The sequence below is a fragment of the Oncorhynchus tshawytscha genome, unplaced genomic scaffold (assembly GCF_018296145.1).
Source record: "Oncorhynchus tshawytscha isolate Ot180627B unplaced genomic scaffold, Otsh_v2.0 Un_contig_10727_pilon_pilon, whole genome shotgun sequence".
NCBI classification, from domain to species: Eukaryota; Metazoa; Chordata; class Actinopteri; order Salmoniformes; family Salmonidae; genus Oncorhynchus; species Oncorhynchus tshawytscha.
In genome coordinates, this window is record NW_024608267.1 from 37501 (window position 1) to 55574 (window position 18074).

Below are 18074 nucleotides of genomic sequence, written 5' to 3' on the forward strand. Positions count from 1 at the left end.
ATACTGTAGAATAGATAGATACTGTAGAGAGAGAGAGGAGAGGAGAGAGAGATACTGTAGAGGAGAGGAGAGGAGAGGAGAGAGAGAGAGAGAAAGGCCACTAGCCTAATACTGTTGAGATGCATCCGGAGTTCGATCCAGAGGAGAGGAGAGGAGAGAGGAGAGAGAAAAGGCCACTAGCCTAATACTGTTGAGATGCATCCGGAGTTCGATCCAGAGGAGAGGAGAGGAGAGAGAAAAGGCCACTAGCCTAATACTGTTGAGATGCATCCGGAGTTCGATCCAGAGGAGAGGAGAGGAGAGGAGAGAGAAAAGGCCACTAGCCTAATACTGTTGAGATGCATCCGGAGTTCGATCCAGAGGAGAGGAGAGGAGAGGAGAGAGAGCCACCACTAGCCTAATACTGTTGAGATGCATCCGGAGTTCGATCCAGAGGAGAGGAGAGGAGAGGAGAAAAGGAGCCTAATACTGGAGATGAGGAGATCCAGAGGAGAGGAGAGGAGAGGAGAGGAGAGGAGAGAGAAAAGGCCACTAGTTATACCGTTGAGATGCATCCGGAGTTCGATCCAGAGGAGAGGAGAGGAGAGGAGAGGAGAGGAGAGGAGAGGAGAGGAGAGGAGAGGAGAGGAGAGGAGAGGAGAGAGAGAAAAGGCCACTAGCCTAATACTGTTGAGATGCATCCGGAGTTCTATCCAGATGGGGGAGTGACCTGAGGTCTGTCGTCACCAATCACTATAAATACTGCAGCTGGGGCGCGGAGCACATGCTGTGGCCGAGCACAGAGAAACTGCGCGCTCTCATACCGACACACCGTATTCTCCCTTTTTCCTCCTCCTCTCAGACACTTCCCAAACAAAGAGAAACACGCGAGGCGGAGGAACAGAGTGCATCCGTCGGGAACCACCGAATCCTCGTTGATCAGAAAAACACACACCGATACACTCTGACCCGAACCGGTTGGATCCGTGAGGAGATTGATTGATCATGTGTAGTAACGGAGCAAGTAACGGGACCAGCGATATGCTTCAGATCCAGTTTGGTTTGATCAACTGTGGGAATAAATACCTAACCGCTGAAACGTTCGGTTTTAAAATCAACGCGTCGGCCACGAGCTTGAAGAAGAAGCAGATTTGGACTCTGGAGCAGAGCGGGGAAGAGACTGTCGGTAATGTGTTCTGTCTCAAGTCGCATCTGGGTCGGTACATAGCGGTGGATAAAGACGGGAACGTTACCGGGGATAGTGAGAGTTCTGGACCCGAGACCCGGTTCATCATCACGGCTCACGACGATGGGAGATGGTCTCTGCAGGTAGGATGAGGGAGGATGTTTGGGTGTGAGTGAGTGAAAGCATGAGAGAGCGACTTGCCTTTGTATTGTCACCCCACGATAGTATCTTCTCACTGGTGGTGTTTAAGAGCCCGGACGCTTTCTCTAAACGTTTAAAAAAAATGTAACTTCTTATTTAACGAGGTAGGTCAGTTAAAAACAAATTCTTATTTCCATTGATGGCTTTCATCGGTTAAAAACCCGAACGACCGCTGGGACAATGGTGCGCCGCCCTATGGGACTCCCAATCACCGCCGTTTTATGTGTGATACAGCCGAAGAATCGAACCAGGATGTTTGTAGTGACGCCTCAAGCCCTGAAGATGCAGTGCCTTAGACCGCTGCGCCACTCGGGAACCCGTTACCTAACATGAACACGGATCGGTTGCGGTACTGTTTGAGAAACATAAGGAATGTATTTTTCATATCAGCAAGAAATATTGATGCATTAATTAATAAACGGTAGGCTGCATTTCTAGTCGCCTTTTTAAAAATGGGTTTAGGGTTAATGTTCCCACACGGACATTTATTTTTTCTTTAACCTTTTTATTTAACTAGGCAAGTCAGTTAAGAAGAAATTCTTATTAGTCCAGCCCTCTAACCACTAGTCTACCTGCTGGTTACTAGTCCAATTCTCTAACCACTAGGCTACCTGCTGGTTACTAGTCCAACGCTCTAACCACTAGGCTACCTGCTGGTTACTAGTCCAACGCTCTAACCACTAGGCTACCTGCTGGTTACTGGTCCAACGCTCTAACCACTAGGCTACCTGCTGGTTACTGGTCCAACGCTCTAACCACTAGGCTACCTGCTGGTTACTAGTCCAACGCTCTAACCACTAGTCTACCTGCTGGTTACTAGTCCAACGCTCTAACCACTAGGCTACCTGCTGGTTACTAGTCCAACGCTCTAACCACTAGGCTACCTGCTGGTTACTAGTCCAACACTCTAACCACTAGGCTACCTGCTGGTTACTGGTCCAACGCTCTAACCACTAGGCTACCTGCTGGTTACTAGTCCAACGCTCTAACCACTAGGCTACCTGCTGGTTACTAGTCCAACGCTCTAACCACCAGGCTACCTGCTGGTTACTAGTCCAACGCTCTAACCACTAGGCTACCTGCTGGTTACTAGTCCAACGCTCTAACCACTAGGCTACCTGCTGGTTACTAGTCCAACGCTCTAACCACTAGGCTACCTGCTGGTTACTAGTCCAACGCTCTAACCACTAGGCTACCTGCTGGTTACTAGTCCAACGCTCTAACCACTAGGCTACCTGCTGGTTACTAGTCCAACACTCTAACCACTAAGCTACCTGCTGGTTACTGGTCCAACGCTCTAACCACTAGGCTACCTGCTGGTTACTAGTCCAACGCTCTAACCACTAGGCTACCTGCTGGTTACTAGTCCAACGCTCTAACCACTAGGCTACCTGCTGGTTACTAGTCCAACGCTCTAACCACTAGGCCCTGCTGGTTACTAGTCCCGCTAGGCTACCCGCCCACTAGACTACCTGCCCGCCCCCCTCTAGGCTACCCGCCCCCCCCTCTAGGCTACCCCCCCCCTCTAGGCTACCCATCCCCCTCCTACCCCCCTCTAACCTTCCCGCCTCCCACCTCTAACCTACCCGCCTCCCCCTCTGGCTACCCGCCTCCCCCTCTAACCTACCCGCCTCTGACCCCCTCTGACCTACCCGCCCTCCCCCCCTCCCACCTACCCTCCCCCCTCTAACCTACCCACCCCCCCCTCTGAGGCTACCCGCCTCCCCCCTCTAGGCTACCCGCCCCCCCTCTGACCCTCCCGCCTCTAGGACCCTCCCCCTCTGACCCTCCCGCCTACCCGACCCTCGCCTACCTGACCCTCCCCCTCTGACCTACCCGCCTCCCGCCTCTGACCTACCCCCCTCTGGCTACCCGCCTCCCCCCTGACCCTCCCCCTCTGACCTACCCGCCTCCCGCCTCTGACCCTCCCGCCTCTGACCTACCCGCCCCCGCCTCCCCCCGGCTACCCTCCCGCCTCTGACCCTCCCGCCTCTGACCTACCCGCCCGCCTCCCCCCCTCTGACCTACCCGCCCCCCCTCTAGGCTACCCGCCCGCCTCCCCCCTCTAGGCTACCCTCCCGCCTAACCCCCCTCTGACCCTCCCGCCCGCCTCCCCCCTCTAGGCTACCCGCCCTGACCCCTCCCCCTCTAGGCTACCCGCCCGCCTCCCCCTCTGACCTACCCGCCCGCCTCCCCCCTCTAGGCTACCCGCCCGCCTCTGACCTACCCGCCTCTGACCTACCCGCCTCTGACCTACCCGCCTCTGACCTACCCGCCCTGACCTACCCACCTCTGACCTACCCGCCTCTGACCTCTAACCTACCCGCCTCCCACCTTTTTTTTGTGTGTATAACCTGCCCTTCTTATTTCAGACCATGAAACCAAAAGGTTTGCCTTTTTATATTGTTTCCTCCTCTCACGACCTCTACGAGCCAGAATGCTGAATAACATGCTACTTTGTTTGTCCGTGTGGTTGGTCCTTTTGCAGGTAGGAATGTGAGACAAAATATCCACAGATTAGTGTCATCAACCCTTTCAGGACCACACCCTGCATCTCTCTCTCTGGGTCTGGATATCGTTTGTATTTCAGTTTATTTTTATTTGTTCAATTCTGTTGCACTTTGTGACAAACACTTCCACGACGTGTCAGAATAAAAAATAATTTTTTTTTTTTTTTACCACTTTTTCTCCCCAATTTCGTGGTGTCCAATTGTTTTAGTAGCTTCTATCTTGTCTCATCGATACAACTCCCATACGGGCTCGGGAGAGACGAAGGTTGAAAGTCATGCGTCCTCCGATACACAACCCTAACCAACCGCCTGCTTCTAACACAGCGCGCATCCAACCCGGGAAGCCAGCCGCACCAATGTGTCGGAGGAACCACCGTGCACCTGGCAACCTTACCTAGTGCGCTAACCTGCCCGGCCCGCCACAGGAGTCGCTGGTGCGCGATGAGACAAGGTCATCCCTACCGACCAAGCCCTCCCTAACCCGGACGACGCTAGGCCACCTGTGCACCGCCCCATAACCTCCACCCGCTACCCGGTTACGACAGAGCCTGGGCGCAACTCCAGAGTCCTGATGGCACAGCTGGCGCTGCACCAGCCCCCTTAACCACTGCGCCACCGGGGAGGCCTAAGTCAGAGCCTTAACCGAACACTTCCAGGACCTGTCAGAGCCTTAACCGAATGGAAAACACTTCCAGGACCTGTCGGAGCCTTAACCGAACACTTCCAGGACCTGTCGGAGCCTTAACCGAATGGAAAACACTTCCAGGACCTGTCGGAGCCTTAACCGAACACTTCCAGGACCTGTCAGAGCCTTAACCGAATGGAAAACACTTCCAGGACCTGTCGGAGCCTTAACCGAACACTTCCAGGACCTGTCGGAGCCTTAACCGAACACTTCCAGGACCTGTCGGAGCCTTAACCGAATGGAAAACACTTCCACGACCTGTCAGAGCCTTAACCGAACACTTCCTGGACCTGTCGGAGCCTTAACCGAACACTTCCAGGACCTGTTTTTAACCGAACACTTCCAGGACCTGTCAGAGCCTTAACCGAATGGAAAACACTTCCAGGACCTGTCAGAGCCTTAACCGAATGGAAAACACTTCCAGGACCTGTCGGAGCCTTAACCGAACACTTCCAGGACCTGTCGGAGCCTTAACCGAACACTTCCAGGACCTGTCAGAGCCTTAACCGAATGGAAAACACTTCCAGGACCTGTCGGAGCCTTAACCGAACACTTCCAGGACCTGTCAGAGCCTTAACCGAATGGAAAACACTTCCAGGACCTGTCAGAGCCTTAACCGAATGGAAAACACTTCCAGGACCTGTCGGAGCCTTAACCGAACACTTCCAGGACCTGTCGGAGCCTTAACCGAACACTTCCAGGACCTGTCGGAGCCTTAACCGAACACTTCCAGGACCTGTCGGAGCCTTAACCGAATGGAAAACACTTCCAGGACCTGTCGGAGCCTTAACCGAACACTTCCAGGACCTGTCGGAGCCTTAACCGAACACTTCCAGGACCTGTCGGAGCCTTAACCGAACACTTCCAGGACCTGTCGGAGCCTTAACCGAACACTTCCAGGACCTGTCGGAGCCTTAACCGAATGGAAAACACTTCCAAGACCTGTCGGAGCCTTAACCGGGAACACTTCCAGGACCTGTCAGAGCCTTAACCGAATGGAAAACACTTCCAGGACCTGTCAGAGCCTTAACCGAATGGAAAACACTTCCAGGACCTGTCGGAGCCTTAACCGAACACTTCCAGGACCTGTCAGAGCCTTAACCGAATGGAAAACACTTCCAGGACCTGTCAGAGCCTTAACCGAATGGAAAACACTTCCAGGACCTGTCAGAGCCTTAACCGAATGGAAAACACTTCCAGGACCTGTCAGAGCCTTAACCGAACACTTCCAGGACCTGTCAGAGCCTTAACCGAACACTTCCAGGACCTGTCGGAGCCTTAACCGAATGGAAAACACTTCCACGACCTGTCAAATTCTATTTGTCACATACACATGGTTAGCAGATGTTAATGCGAGTGTAGTGAAATGCTTGTGCTTCTAGTTCCGACAATGCAGTAATAACCAACAAGTAATCTAACTAACAATTCCAAAACTACTGTCTTATACACAGTGTAAGGGGATAAAGAATATGTACATAAGGATATATGAATGAGTGATGGTACAGAGCAGCATAGGCAAGATACAGTAGATGGTATCGAGTACAGTATATACCTATGAGATGAGTATGTAAACAAAGTGGCATAGTTAAAGTGACTAGTGATACATGTATTACATAAGGATGCAGTCGATGATATAGAGTACAGTATATACGTATGCATATGAGATGAATAATGTAGGGTAAGTAACATTATATAAGGTAGCATTGTTTAAAGTGGCTAGTGATATATTTACATCAATTCCCATTATTAAAGTGGCTGGAGTTGAGTCAGTGTCAGTGTGTTGGCAGCAGCCACTCAATGTTAGTGGTGGCTGTTTAACAGTCTGATGGCCTTGAGATAGAAGCTGTTTTTCAGTCTCTCGGTCCCAGCTTTGATGCACCTGTACTGACCTCGCCTTCTGGATGATAGCGGGGTGAACAGGCAGTGGCTCGGGTGGTTGATGTCCTTGATGATCTTTATGGCCTTCCTGTAACATCGGGTGGTGTTGGTGTCCTGGAGGGCAGGTAGTTTGCCCCCGGTGATGTGTTGTGCAGACCTCACTACCCTCTGGAGAGCCTTACGGTTGTGGGCGGAGCAGTTGCCGTACCAGGCGGTGATACAGCCCGCCAGGATGCTCTCGATTGTGCATCTGTAGAAGTTTGAGTGCTTTTGGTGACGAGCCGAATTTCTTCAGCCTCCTGAGGATGAAGAGGCGCTGCTGCGCCTTCTTCACGATGCTGTCTGTGTGAGTGGACCAATTCAGTTTGTCTGTGATGTGTATGCCGAGGAACTTAAAACTTGCTACCCTCTCCACTACTGTTCCATCGATGTGGATAGGGGGGTGTTCCCTCTGCTGTTTCCTGAAGTCCACAATCATCTCCTTAGTTTTGTTGACGTTGAGTGTGAGGTTATTTTCCTGACACCACACTCCGAGGGCCCTCACCACCTCCCTGTAGGCCGTCTCGTCGTTGTTGGTAATCAAGCCTACCACTGTTGTGTCGTCCGCAAACTTGATGATTGAGTTGGAGGCGTGCGTGGCCACGCAGTCGTGGGTGAACAGGGAGTACAGGAGAGGGCTCAGAACGCACCCTTGTGGGGCCCCAGTGTTGAGGATCAGCGGGGTGGAGATGTTGCCTACCCTCACCACCTGGGGGCGGCCCGTCAGGAAGTCCAGTATCCAGTTGCACAGGGCGGGGTCGAGACCCAGGGTCTCGAGCTTGATGACGAGCTTGGAGGGTACTAGGGTGTTGAATGCCGAGCTGTAGTCGATGAACAGCATTCTCACACAGGTATTCCTCTTGTCCAGATGGGTTAGGGCAGTGTTTGAGATTGCATCGTCTGTGGACCTATTTGGGCGGTAAGCAAATTGGAGTGGGTCTAGGGTGTCAGGTAGGGTGGAGGTGATATGGTCCTTGAGTAGTCTCTCAAAGCACTTCATGATGACGGAAGTGGGTGCTACGGGGCGGTAGTCGTTTAGCTCAGTTACCTTAGCTTTCTTGGGAACAGGAACAATGGTGGCCCTCTTGAAGCATGTGGGAACAGCAGACTGGTATAGGGATTGATTGAATATGTCCGTAAACACACCGGCCAGCTGGTCTGCGCATGCTCTGAAGGCGCGGCTGGGGATGCCGTCTGGGCCTGCAGCCTTGCGAGGGTTAACACGTTTAAATGTCTTACTCACCTCGGCTGCAGAGAAGGAGAGTTCGCATGTTTTCGTTGCAGGCCGTGTCAGTGGCACTGTATTGTCCTCAAAGCGGGCAAAAAATTTATTTAGTCTGCCTGGGAGCAAGACATCCTGGTCCGTGACTGGGCTGGATTTCTTCTTGTAGTCCGTGATTGACTGTAGACCCTGCCACATGCCTCTTGTGTCTGAGCCGTTGAATTGAGATTCTACTTTGTCTCTGTACTGACTCTTAGCTTGTTTGATAGCCTTGCGGAGGGAATAGCTGCACTGTTTGTATTCGGTCATGTTACCAGTCACCTTTCCCTGATTAAAAGCAGTGGTTCGCGCTTTCAGTTTCACGCGAATGCTGCCATCAATCCACGGTTTCTGGTTAGGGAATGTTTTAATCGTTGCTATGGGAACGACATCTTCAACGCACGTTCTAATGAACTCGCACACCGAATCAGCGTATTCGTCAATATTGTTATCTGACGCAATACGAAACATCTCCCAGTCCACGTGATGGAAGCAGTCTTGGAGTGTGGAGTCAGCTTGGTCGGACCAGCGTTGGACAGACCTCAGCATGGGAGCCTCTTGTTTTAGTTTCTGTCTGTAGGCAGGGATCAACAAAATGGAGTCGTGGTCAGTTTTTCCGAAAGGAGGGCGGGGCAGGGCCTTATATGCGTCGCGGAAGTTAGAGTAACAATGATCCAAGGTTTTTCCACCCCTGGTTGCGCAATCGATATGCTGATAAAATTTAGGGAGTCTTGTTTTCAGATTAGCCTTGTTAAAATCCCCAGCTACAATGAATGCAGCCTCCGGATAAATGGATTCCAGTTTGCAAAGAGTCAAATAAAGTTAGTTCAGAGCCATTGATGTGTCTGCTTGGGGGGGGGATATATACGGCTGTGATTATAATCGAAGAGAATTCTCTTGGTAGATAATGCGGTCTACATTTGATTGTGAGGAATTCTAAATCAGGTGAACAGAAGGATTTGAGTTCCTGTATGTTTCTTTCATCACACCATGTCTCGTTAGTCATAAGGCATACGCCCCCGCCCCTCTTCTTACCAGAAAGATGTTTGTTTCTGTCTGCGCGATGCGTGGAGAAACCCGCTGGCTGCACCGCCTCCGATAGCGTCTCTCCAGTGAGCCATGTTTCCGTGAAGCAAAGAACGTTAGTCTCTGATGTCCCTCTGGAATGCTACCCTTGCTCGGATTTCATCAACCTTGTTGTCGAGAGATTGGACATTGGCGAGAAGAATGCTAGGGAGTGGTGCACGATGTGCCCGTCTCCGGAGTCTGACCAGAAGACCGCCTCGTTTCCCCTCTTTTCGGAGTCGTTTTTTTGGGTCGCTGCATAGGATCCATTCCGTTGTCCTGGTTGAAAGGCAGAACACAGGATCCGCGTTGCGAAAAACATATTCTTGATCGTACTGATGGTGAGTTGATGCTGATCTTATATTCAGTAGTTCTTCTCGACTGTATGTAATGAAACCTAAGATGACCTGGGGTACTAATGTAAGAAATAACACGTAAAAAAACAAAACACTGCATAGTTTCCTAGGAACGCGAAGCGAGGCGGCCATCTCTGTCGGCGCCGGAAGTCCGAGCCTTAACCGAATGGAAAACACTTCCAGGACCTGTCAGAGCCTTAACCGAATGGAAAACACTTCCACGACCTGTCAGAGCCTTAACCGAATGGAAAACACTTCCAGTTGATTGTGAGGAAATGTGCTTCATTGAAAGACATTGATTTATTTGTTTACATGTTGTGCGTTGAACTGCTACAGTCAGACACACACAGCTTGTTGAACTGCTAGTCGGAGACACAGCTTGTTGAACTGCTAGTCGGAGACACACAGCTTGTTGAACTGCTAGTCGGAGACACACAGCTTGTTGAACTGCTAGTCGGAGACACACAGCTTGTTGAACTGCTAGTCGGAGACACACCGCTTGTTGGTCTGTTAACCTGCTACAGTCAGAGACACGCAGCTTGTTGAACTGCTAGTCGGAGACACACAGCTTGTTGGTCTGTTAACCTGCTACAGTCAGAGACACGCAGCTTGTTGAACTGCTAGTCGGAGACACACAGCTTGTTGGTCTGTTAATCTGCTACAGTCAGACACAGCTTGTTGAACTGCTCCAGTCAGAGAGACACGCAGCTTGTTGAACTGCTCCAGTCAGAGACGCAGCTTGTTGAACTGCTCCAGTCAGAGACGCAGCTTGTTGAACTGCTCCAGTCAGAGACACACAGCTTGTTGAACTGCTCCAGTCAGAGACACACAGCTTGTTGAACTGCTACAGTCAGACACGCAGCTTGCTGGTATGTTAACCTGCTACAGTCAGACACACAGCTTGTTGAACTGCTACAGTCAGACACACGCAGCTTGTTGAACTGCTACAGTCAGAGACACGCAGCTTGTTGGTATGTTAACCTGCCACAGTCAGAGACACGCAGCTTGTTGGTATGTTAACCTGCTCCAGTCAGAGACACGCAGCTTGTTGAACTGCTCCAGTCAGAGACACACAGCTTGTTGAACTGCTACAGTCAGACACGCAGCTTGCTGGTATGTTAACCTGCTACAGTCAGACACACAGCTTGTTGAACTGCTACAGTCAGAGAGACACGCAGCTTGTTGGTCTTTCTCGCTGATATGAAAGATACGGCGCATATCAGCATGTCTTTCGGAAACCGGTTAGAAAGCGATGCGTGTTTATTTTGCTGAACGTTTAAACAGCGTCGGAATTAAATGTTGGCGACAGCTGAGAAGCCGACAGGGATTTGGTTGTAGGCTAAGGTGTGTGTGTGTGTGTGGAGGGTATTGTCTGTCAGGAGGGTTGTAGGCTAAGGTGTGTGTGTGTGTGTGGAGGGTATTGTCTGTCAGGAGGGTTGTAGGCTAAGGTGTGTGTGTGTGGAGGGTATTGTCTGTCAGGAGGGTTGTAGGCTAAGGTGTGTGTGTGTGGAGGGTATTGTCTGTCAGGAGGGTTGTAGGCTAAGGTGTGTGTGGAGGGTATTGTCTGTCAGGAGGGTTGTAGGCTAAGGTGTGTGTGTGTGGAGGGTATTGTCTGTGTGGAGGGTTGTAGGCTAAGGTGTGTGTGTGTGTGTGGAGGGTATTGTCTGTCAGGAGGGTTGTAGACTAAGGTGTGTGTGTGTGTGTGTGTGGAGGGTATTGTCTGTCAGGAGGGTTGTAGACTAAGGTGTGTGTGTGTGTGTGTGTGTGTGTGTGGAGGGTATTGTCTGTCAGGAGGGTTGTAGGCTAAGGTGTGTGTGTGTGTGGAGGGTATTGTCTGTCAGGAGGGTTGTAGGCTAAGGTGTGTGTGTGGAGGGTATTGTCTGTCAGGAGGGTTGTAGGCTAAGGTGTGTGTGTGTGTGTGTGTGGAGGGTATTGTCTGTCAGGAGGGTTGTAGGCTAAGGTGTGTGTGGAGGGTATTGTCTGTCAGGAGGGTTGTAGGCTAAGGTGTGTGTGTGTGTGTGTGTGTGTGTGTGTGTGGAGGGTATTGTCTGTCAGGAGGGTTGTAGGCTAAGGTGTGTGTGTGTGGAGGGTATTGTCTGTTAGGAGGGTTGTAGGCTAAGGTGTGTGTGTGTGTGTGTGTGTGTGTGTGGAGGGTATTGTCTGTCAGGAGGGTTGTAGGCTAAGGTGTGTGTGTGTGTGGAGGGTATTGTCTGTCAGGAGGGTTGTAGGCTAAGGTGTGTGTGTGTGTGTGTGTGTGTGTGTGGAGGGTATTGTCTGTTAGGAGGGTTGTAGGCTAAGGTGTGTGTGTGTGTGTGTGTGTGTGTGGAGGGTATTGTCTGTCAGGAGGGTTGTAGGCTAAGTGTGTGTGTGTGTGTGGAGGGTATTGTCTGTTAGGAGGGTTGTAGGCTAAGGTGTGTGTGTGTGTGTGTGTGTGGAGGGTATTGTCTGTCAGGAGGGTTGTAGGCTAAGGTGTGTGTGTGTGTGGAGGGTATTGTCTGTCAGGAGGGTTGTGTGTGTGTGTGTGTGTGTGGAGGGTATTGTCTGTCAGGAGGGTTGTAGGCTAAGGTGTGTGTGTGTGTGTGTGTGTGTGTGTGTGGAGGGTATTGTCTGTCAGGAGGGTTGTATGCTAAGGTGTGTGTGTGGAGGGTATTGTCTGTCAGGAGGGTTGTAGGCTAAGGTGTGTGGAGGGTATTGTCTGTTAGGAGGGTTGTAGGCTAAGGTGTGTGTGTGTGTGGAGGGTATTGTCTGTCAGGAGGGTTGTCTGTGTGTGTGTGTGTGTGTGGAGGGTATTGTCTGTCAGGAGGGTTGTAGGCTAAGGTGTGTGTGTGTGTGTGTGTGTGTGTGTGTGGAGGGTATTGTCTGTCAGGAGGGTTGTAGGCTAAGGTGTGTGGAGGGTATTGTCTGTCAGGAGGGTTGTAGGCTAAGGTGTGTGTGTGGAGGGTATTGTCTGTTAGGAGGGTTGTAGGCTAAGGTGTGTGGAGGGTATTGTCTGTTAGGAGGGTTGTAGGCTAAGGTGTGTGTGTGTGTGGAGGGTATTGTCTGTCAGGAGGGTGTGTGTGTGTGTGTGGAGGGTATTGTCTGTCAGGAGGGTTGTAGGCTAAGGTGTGTGTGGAGGGTATTGTCTGTTAGGAGGGTTGTAGGCTAAGGTGTGTGTGTGTGGAGGGTATTGTCTGTCAGGAGGGTTGTGTGTGTGTGTGTGGAGGGTATTGTCTGTCAGGAGGGGTGTGTGTGTGTGTGTGTGTGTGTGTGGAGGGTATTGTCTGTCAGAGGGGTGTGTGTGTGTGTGTGTGTGTGTGTGTGGAGGGTATTGTCTGTCAGGAGGGTTGTAGGCTAAGGTGTGTGTGTGTGTGGAGGGTATTGTCTGTTAGGAGGGTTGTAGGCTAAGGTGTGTGGAGGGTATTGTCTGTCAGGAGGGTTGTAGGCTGTGTGGAGGGTATTGTCTGTCAGGAGGGTTGTAGGCTAAGGTGTGTGTGGAGGGTATTGTCTGTCAGGAGGGTTGTAGGCTAAGGTGTGTGTGTGTGTGTGGAGGGTATTGTCTGTGTGGAGGGTTGTAGGCTAAGGTGTGTGTGTGATGTATATTCTACTGTGTTTCTCTGCAGTCAGAGGTCCATGGCAGATATCTGGGAGGCACAGAGGACAGGATCAGCTGCTTTGCCCAGGTAGGTGGGTTTTAAACTCCATGATGAGCTGATGAATATTCATAAACTGATGAATATTCATAAACTGTCTTTCTCTAGATGTTAAATAACATTTGTTTATAATAAAACACGTAACGTGTGTGTGGACTGTAATGTTTGGTCTCTCTCGCAGACTGCATCAGTGGCTGAAAAATGGAGTGTTCACATTGCCATGCATCCTCAGGTAACACACCTACACCCCCTAACACCTGACCTCTAACCTCTCCTCTAAATGGAGTGTTCACATTGCCATGCATCCTCAGGTAACACACCTACACCCCCTAACACCTGACCTCTAACCTCTCCTCTAAATGGAGTGTTCACATTGCCATGCATCCTCAGGTAACACACCTACACCCCCCTAACACCTGACCTCTAACCTCTCCTCTAAATGGAGTGTTCACATTGCCATGCATCCTCAGGTAACACACCTACACCCCCCTAACACCTGACCTCTAACCTCTTCCCTCCAGGTGAACATCTTCAGTGTGACCAGGAAGCGTTATGCCCACCTGTCATCCAAGGTGGATGAGGTCTCTATAGACCGCGACGTCCCGTGGGGGGTGGACTCCCTGATCACCCTGGTGTTCAGAGACCAACGCTACCACCTGCAGACGTCTGATAACCGCTTCCTGAAGAACGACGGCAGCCTGGAGGCCACGCCGGACAAGACCACCGGATACACGCTGGAGTTCCGCTCCGGCAAGGTGGCGTTCAGGATTGTTCCGGGCGCTACCTGGCACCGTCGGGCCCGAGCGGGACCATGAAGAGCGGGAAGACTAGCCGCGTGGGGAAGGATGAGATGTTCTCTCTGGAGCAGAGTCACCCTCAGGTGGTTCTCACCGCCAGCAACGAGAGGAACGTCTCCACCAGGCAAGGTAGGACCAACACAACCTTTTAGAACAGTACTAGAACCTAACCAGGCAAGGTAGGACCAACACAACCTTCTAGAACAGTACTAGAACCTAACCAGGCAAGGTAGGATCAACTAAACCTTCTAGAACCTAACCATGCAAGGTAGGACCAACACAACCTTCTAGAACAGTACTAGAACCTAACCAGGCAAGGTAGGACCAACACAACCTTCTAGAACAGTACTAGAACCTAACCAGGCAAGGTAGGATCAACACAACCTTCTAGAACCTAACCATGCAAGGTAGGACCAACACAACCTTCTAGAACAGTACTAGAACCTAACCAGGCAAGGTAGGACCAACACAACCTTCTAGAACAGTACTAGAACCTAACCAGGCAAGGTAGGACCAACACAACCTTCTAGAACAGTACTAGAACCTAACCAGGCAAGGTAGGACCAACACAACCTTCTAGAACAGTACTAGAACCTAACCAGGCAAGGTAGGATCAACACAACCTTCTAGAACCTAACCATGCAAGGTAGGACCACCACAACCTTCTAGAACAGTACTAGAACCTAACCAGGCAAGGTAGGATCAACACAACCTTCTAGAACAGTACTAGAACCTAACCATGCAAGGTAGGACCAACACAACCTACTAGAACCTAACCAGGCAAGGTAGGACCAACACAACCTTCTAGAACCTAACCAGGCAAGGTAGGATCAACACAATGTTCTGCAACAGGACTAGAACCTAACCAGGCAAGGTAGGACCAACACAACCTTCTGAAACAGTACTAGAACCTAACCAGGCAAGGTAGGATCAACACAACCTTCTAGAACCTAACCATTCAAGGTAGGACCAACACAACCTTCTAGAACAGTACTAGAACCTAACCAGGCAAGGTAGGACCAACACAACCTTCTAGAACAGTACTAGAACCTAACCAGGCAAGGTAGGATCAACACAACCTTCTAGAACCTAACCATGCAAGGTAGGACCACCACAACCTTCTAGAACAGTACTAGAACCTAACCAGGCAAGGTAGGATCAACACAACCTTCTAGAACAGTACTAGAACCTAACCATGCAAGGTAGGACCAACACAACCTACTAGAACCTAACCAGGCAAGGTAGGACCAACACAACCTTCTAGAACCTAACCAGGCAAGGTAGGATCAACACAATGTTCTGCAACAGGACTAGAACCTAACCAGGCAAGGTAGGACCAACACAACCTTCTGAAACAGTACTAGAACCTAACCAGGCAAGGTAGGACCAACACAACCTTCTAGAACAGTACTAGAACCTAACCATGCAAGGTAGGACCACCACAACCTTCTAGAACAGTACTAGAACCTAACCAGGAAAGGTAGGACCACAACCTACAAGGACAGGACTAGAACCTAACCATGCAAGGTAGGACCAACACAACCTACTAGAACCTAACCAGGCAAGGTAGGACCAACACAACCTTCTAGAACCTAACCAGGCAAGGTAGGACCAACACAACCTACTAGAACCTAACCAGGCAAGGTAGGACCAACACAACCTTCTAGAACCTAACCATTCAAGGTAGGACCAACACAACCTTCTAGAACAGTACTAGAACCTAACCAGGCAAGGTAGGATCAACACAACCTTCTAGAACCTAACCATTCAAGGTAGGACCAACACAACCTTCTAGAACAGTACTAGAACCTAACCAGGCAAGGTAGGACCAACACAACCTTCTAGAACCTAACCAGGCAAGGTAGGATCAACACAATGTTCTGCAACAGGACTAGAACCTAACCAGGCAAGGTAGGACCAACACAACCTGAAACAGTACTAGAACCTAACCAGGCAAGGTAGGATCAACACAACCTTCTAGAACCTAACCATTCAAGGTAGGACCAACACAACCTTCTAGAACAGTACTAGAACCTAACCAGGCAAGGTAGGACCAACACAACCTTCTAGAACAGTACTAGAACCTAACCAGGCAAGGTAGGATCAACACAACCTTCTAGAACCTAACCATGCAAGGTAGGACCACCACAACCTTCTAGAACAGTACTAGAACCTAACCAGGCAAGGTAGGATCAACACAACCTTCTAGAACAGTACTAGAACCTAACCATGCAAGGTAGGACCAACACAACCTACTAGAACCTAACCAGGCAAGGTAGGACCAACACAACCTTCTAGAACCTAACCAGGCAAGGTAGGATCAACACAATGTTCTGCAACAGGACTAGAACCTAACCAGGCAAGGTAGGACCAACACAACCTTCTGAAACAGTACTAGAACCTAACCAGGCAAGGTAGGACCAACACAACCTTCTAGAACAGTACTAGAACCTAACCATGCAAGGTAGGACCACCACAACCTTCTAGAACAGTACTAGAACCTAACCAGGAAAGGTAGGACCACAACCTACAAGGACAGGACTAGAACCTAACCATGCAAGGTAGGACCAACACAACCTACTAGAACCTAACCAGGCAAGGTAGGACCAACACAACCTTCTAGAACCTAACCAGGCAAGGTAGGACCAACACAACCTACTAGAACCTAACCAGGCAAGGTAGGACCAACACAACCTTCTAGAACCTAACCATTCAAGGTAGGACCAACACAACCTTCTAGAACAGTACTAGAACCTAACCAGGCAAGGTAGGATCAACACAACCTTCTAGAACCTAACCATTCAAGGTAGGACCAACACAACCTTCTAGAACAGTACTAGAACCTAACCAGGCAAGGTAGGACCAACACAACCTTCTAGAACAGTACTAGAACCTAACCAGGCAAGGTAGGATCAACACAACCTTCTAGAACCTAACCATGCAAGGTAGGACCAACACAACCTTCTAGAACAGTACTATAACCTAACCAGGCAAGGTAGGACCAACACAACCTTCTAGAACAGTACTAGAACCTAACCAGGCAAGGTAGGATCAACACAACCTTCTAGAACAGTACTAGAACCTAACCATGCAAGGTAGGACCAACACAACCTACTAGAACAGGACTAGAACCTAACCAGGCAAGGTAGGATCAACACAACCTTCTAGAACAGGACTAGAACCTAACCAGGCAAGGTAGGATCAACAACCTTCTAGAACAGTACTAGAACCTAACCATGCAAGGTAGGACCAACACAACCTACTAGAACAGTACTAGAACCTAACCAGGCAAGGTAGGATCAACACAACCTTCTAGAACAGTACTAGAACCCAACCATGCAAGGTAGGACCAACACAACCTTCTAGAACAGTACTAGAACCTAACCATGCAAGGTAGAACCAACACAACCTTCTAGAACAGTACTAGAACCTAACCAGGCAAGGTAGGATCAACACAACCTTCTAGAACAGTACTAGAACCTAACCATGCAAGGTAGGACCAACACAACCTACTAGAACCTAACCAGGCAAGGTAGGACCAACACAACCTTCTAGAACCTAACCATGCAAGGTAGGACCAACACAACCTTCTGGAATAGTACTAGAACCTAACCAGGCAAGGTAGGATCAACACAACCTTCTGGAATAGTACTAGAACCTAACCAGGCAAGGTAGGACCAACACAACCTTCTGGAACAGGACTAGAACCTAACCAGGCAAGGTAGGACCAACACAACCTTCTAGAACCTAACCAGGCAAGGTAGGACCAACACAACCTTCTAGAACCTAACCAGGCAAGGTAGGACCAACACAACCTTCTAGAACCTAACCAGGCAAGGTAGGACCAACACAACCTTCTAGAACCTAACCAGGCAAGGTAGGACCAACACAACCTTGTAGATCCTAACCAGGCAAGGTAGGACCAACACAACCTTGTAGATCCTAACCAGGCAAGGTAGGACCAACACAACCTTGTAGATCCTAACCAGGCAAGGTAGGACCAACACAACCTTGTAGATCCTAACCAGGCAAGGTAGGACCAACACAACCTTGTAGATCCTAACCAGGCAAGGTAGGACCAACACAACCTTCTAGAACAGGACTAGATGGATGGAGAGGAGGGAGAGATGTTGAGGGGGAGGGGGAAGAGATGGGGAGGAGGAGAGGCTCCATTTTGTGTCTGGCTGAGAAACCGCTCTGACGCTCTGCCTGCCTGTTGTGTGTTATTCCGTAGCTATTCTGCCCCAGTGATCCTTGCAGTAGTTTGCTGATGATGCCTCCCACACACTCACTCTAAACACACACACTGTCTTTGGGCCCTGGCTGGGGGAAGTGCTGGGCTGGGCGGGAGGGGGCTGCTGCAGATTCATCTCGTGTGTAGCAGCTGCAGTGCTGGTGTTTGTCTGTATTCATGCCGATGGACGCTGTCTGGTCGTGACTCCATCTTACGCTGTGAACACAACACATGTCTTGCTTGTCTTCTTCATG

At 50.3% G+C, this 18074-nt stretch overlaps 1 protein-coding gene across 1 annotated transcript; it reads left to right on the forward strand.

The window, feature by feature from the left end:
• Nucleotides 1–742: 742 nt before the first annotated feature.
• LOC121838701 (fascin-like) lies at nt 743–13753 on the forward strand. The gene is given in 5 exon segments (XM_042312986.1): nt 743–1308; nt 12760–12819; nt 12971–13021; nt 13311–13551; nt 13554–13753. Coding segments are annotated over 5 exon segments (861 nt in total). The 5' UTR covers nt 743–984; the 3' UTR covers nt 13739–13753.
• Nucleotides 13754–18074: the final 4321 nt, after the last annotated feature.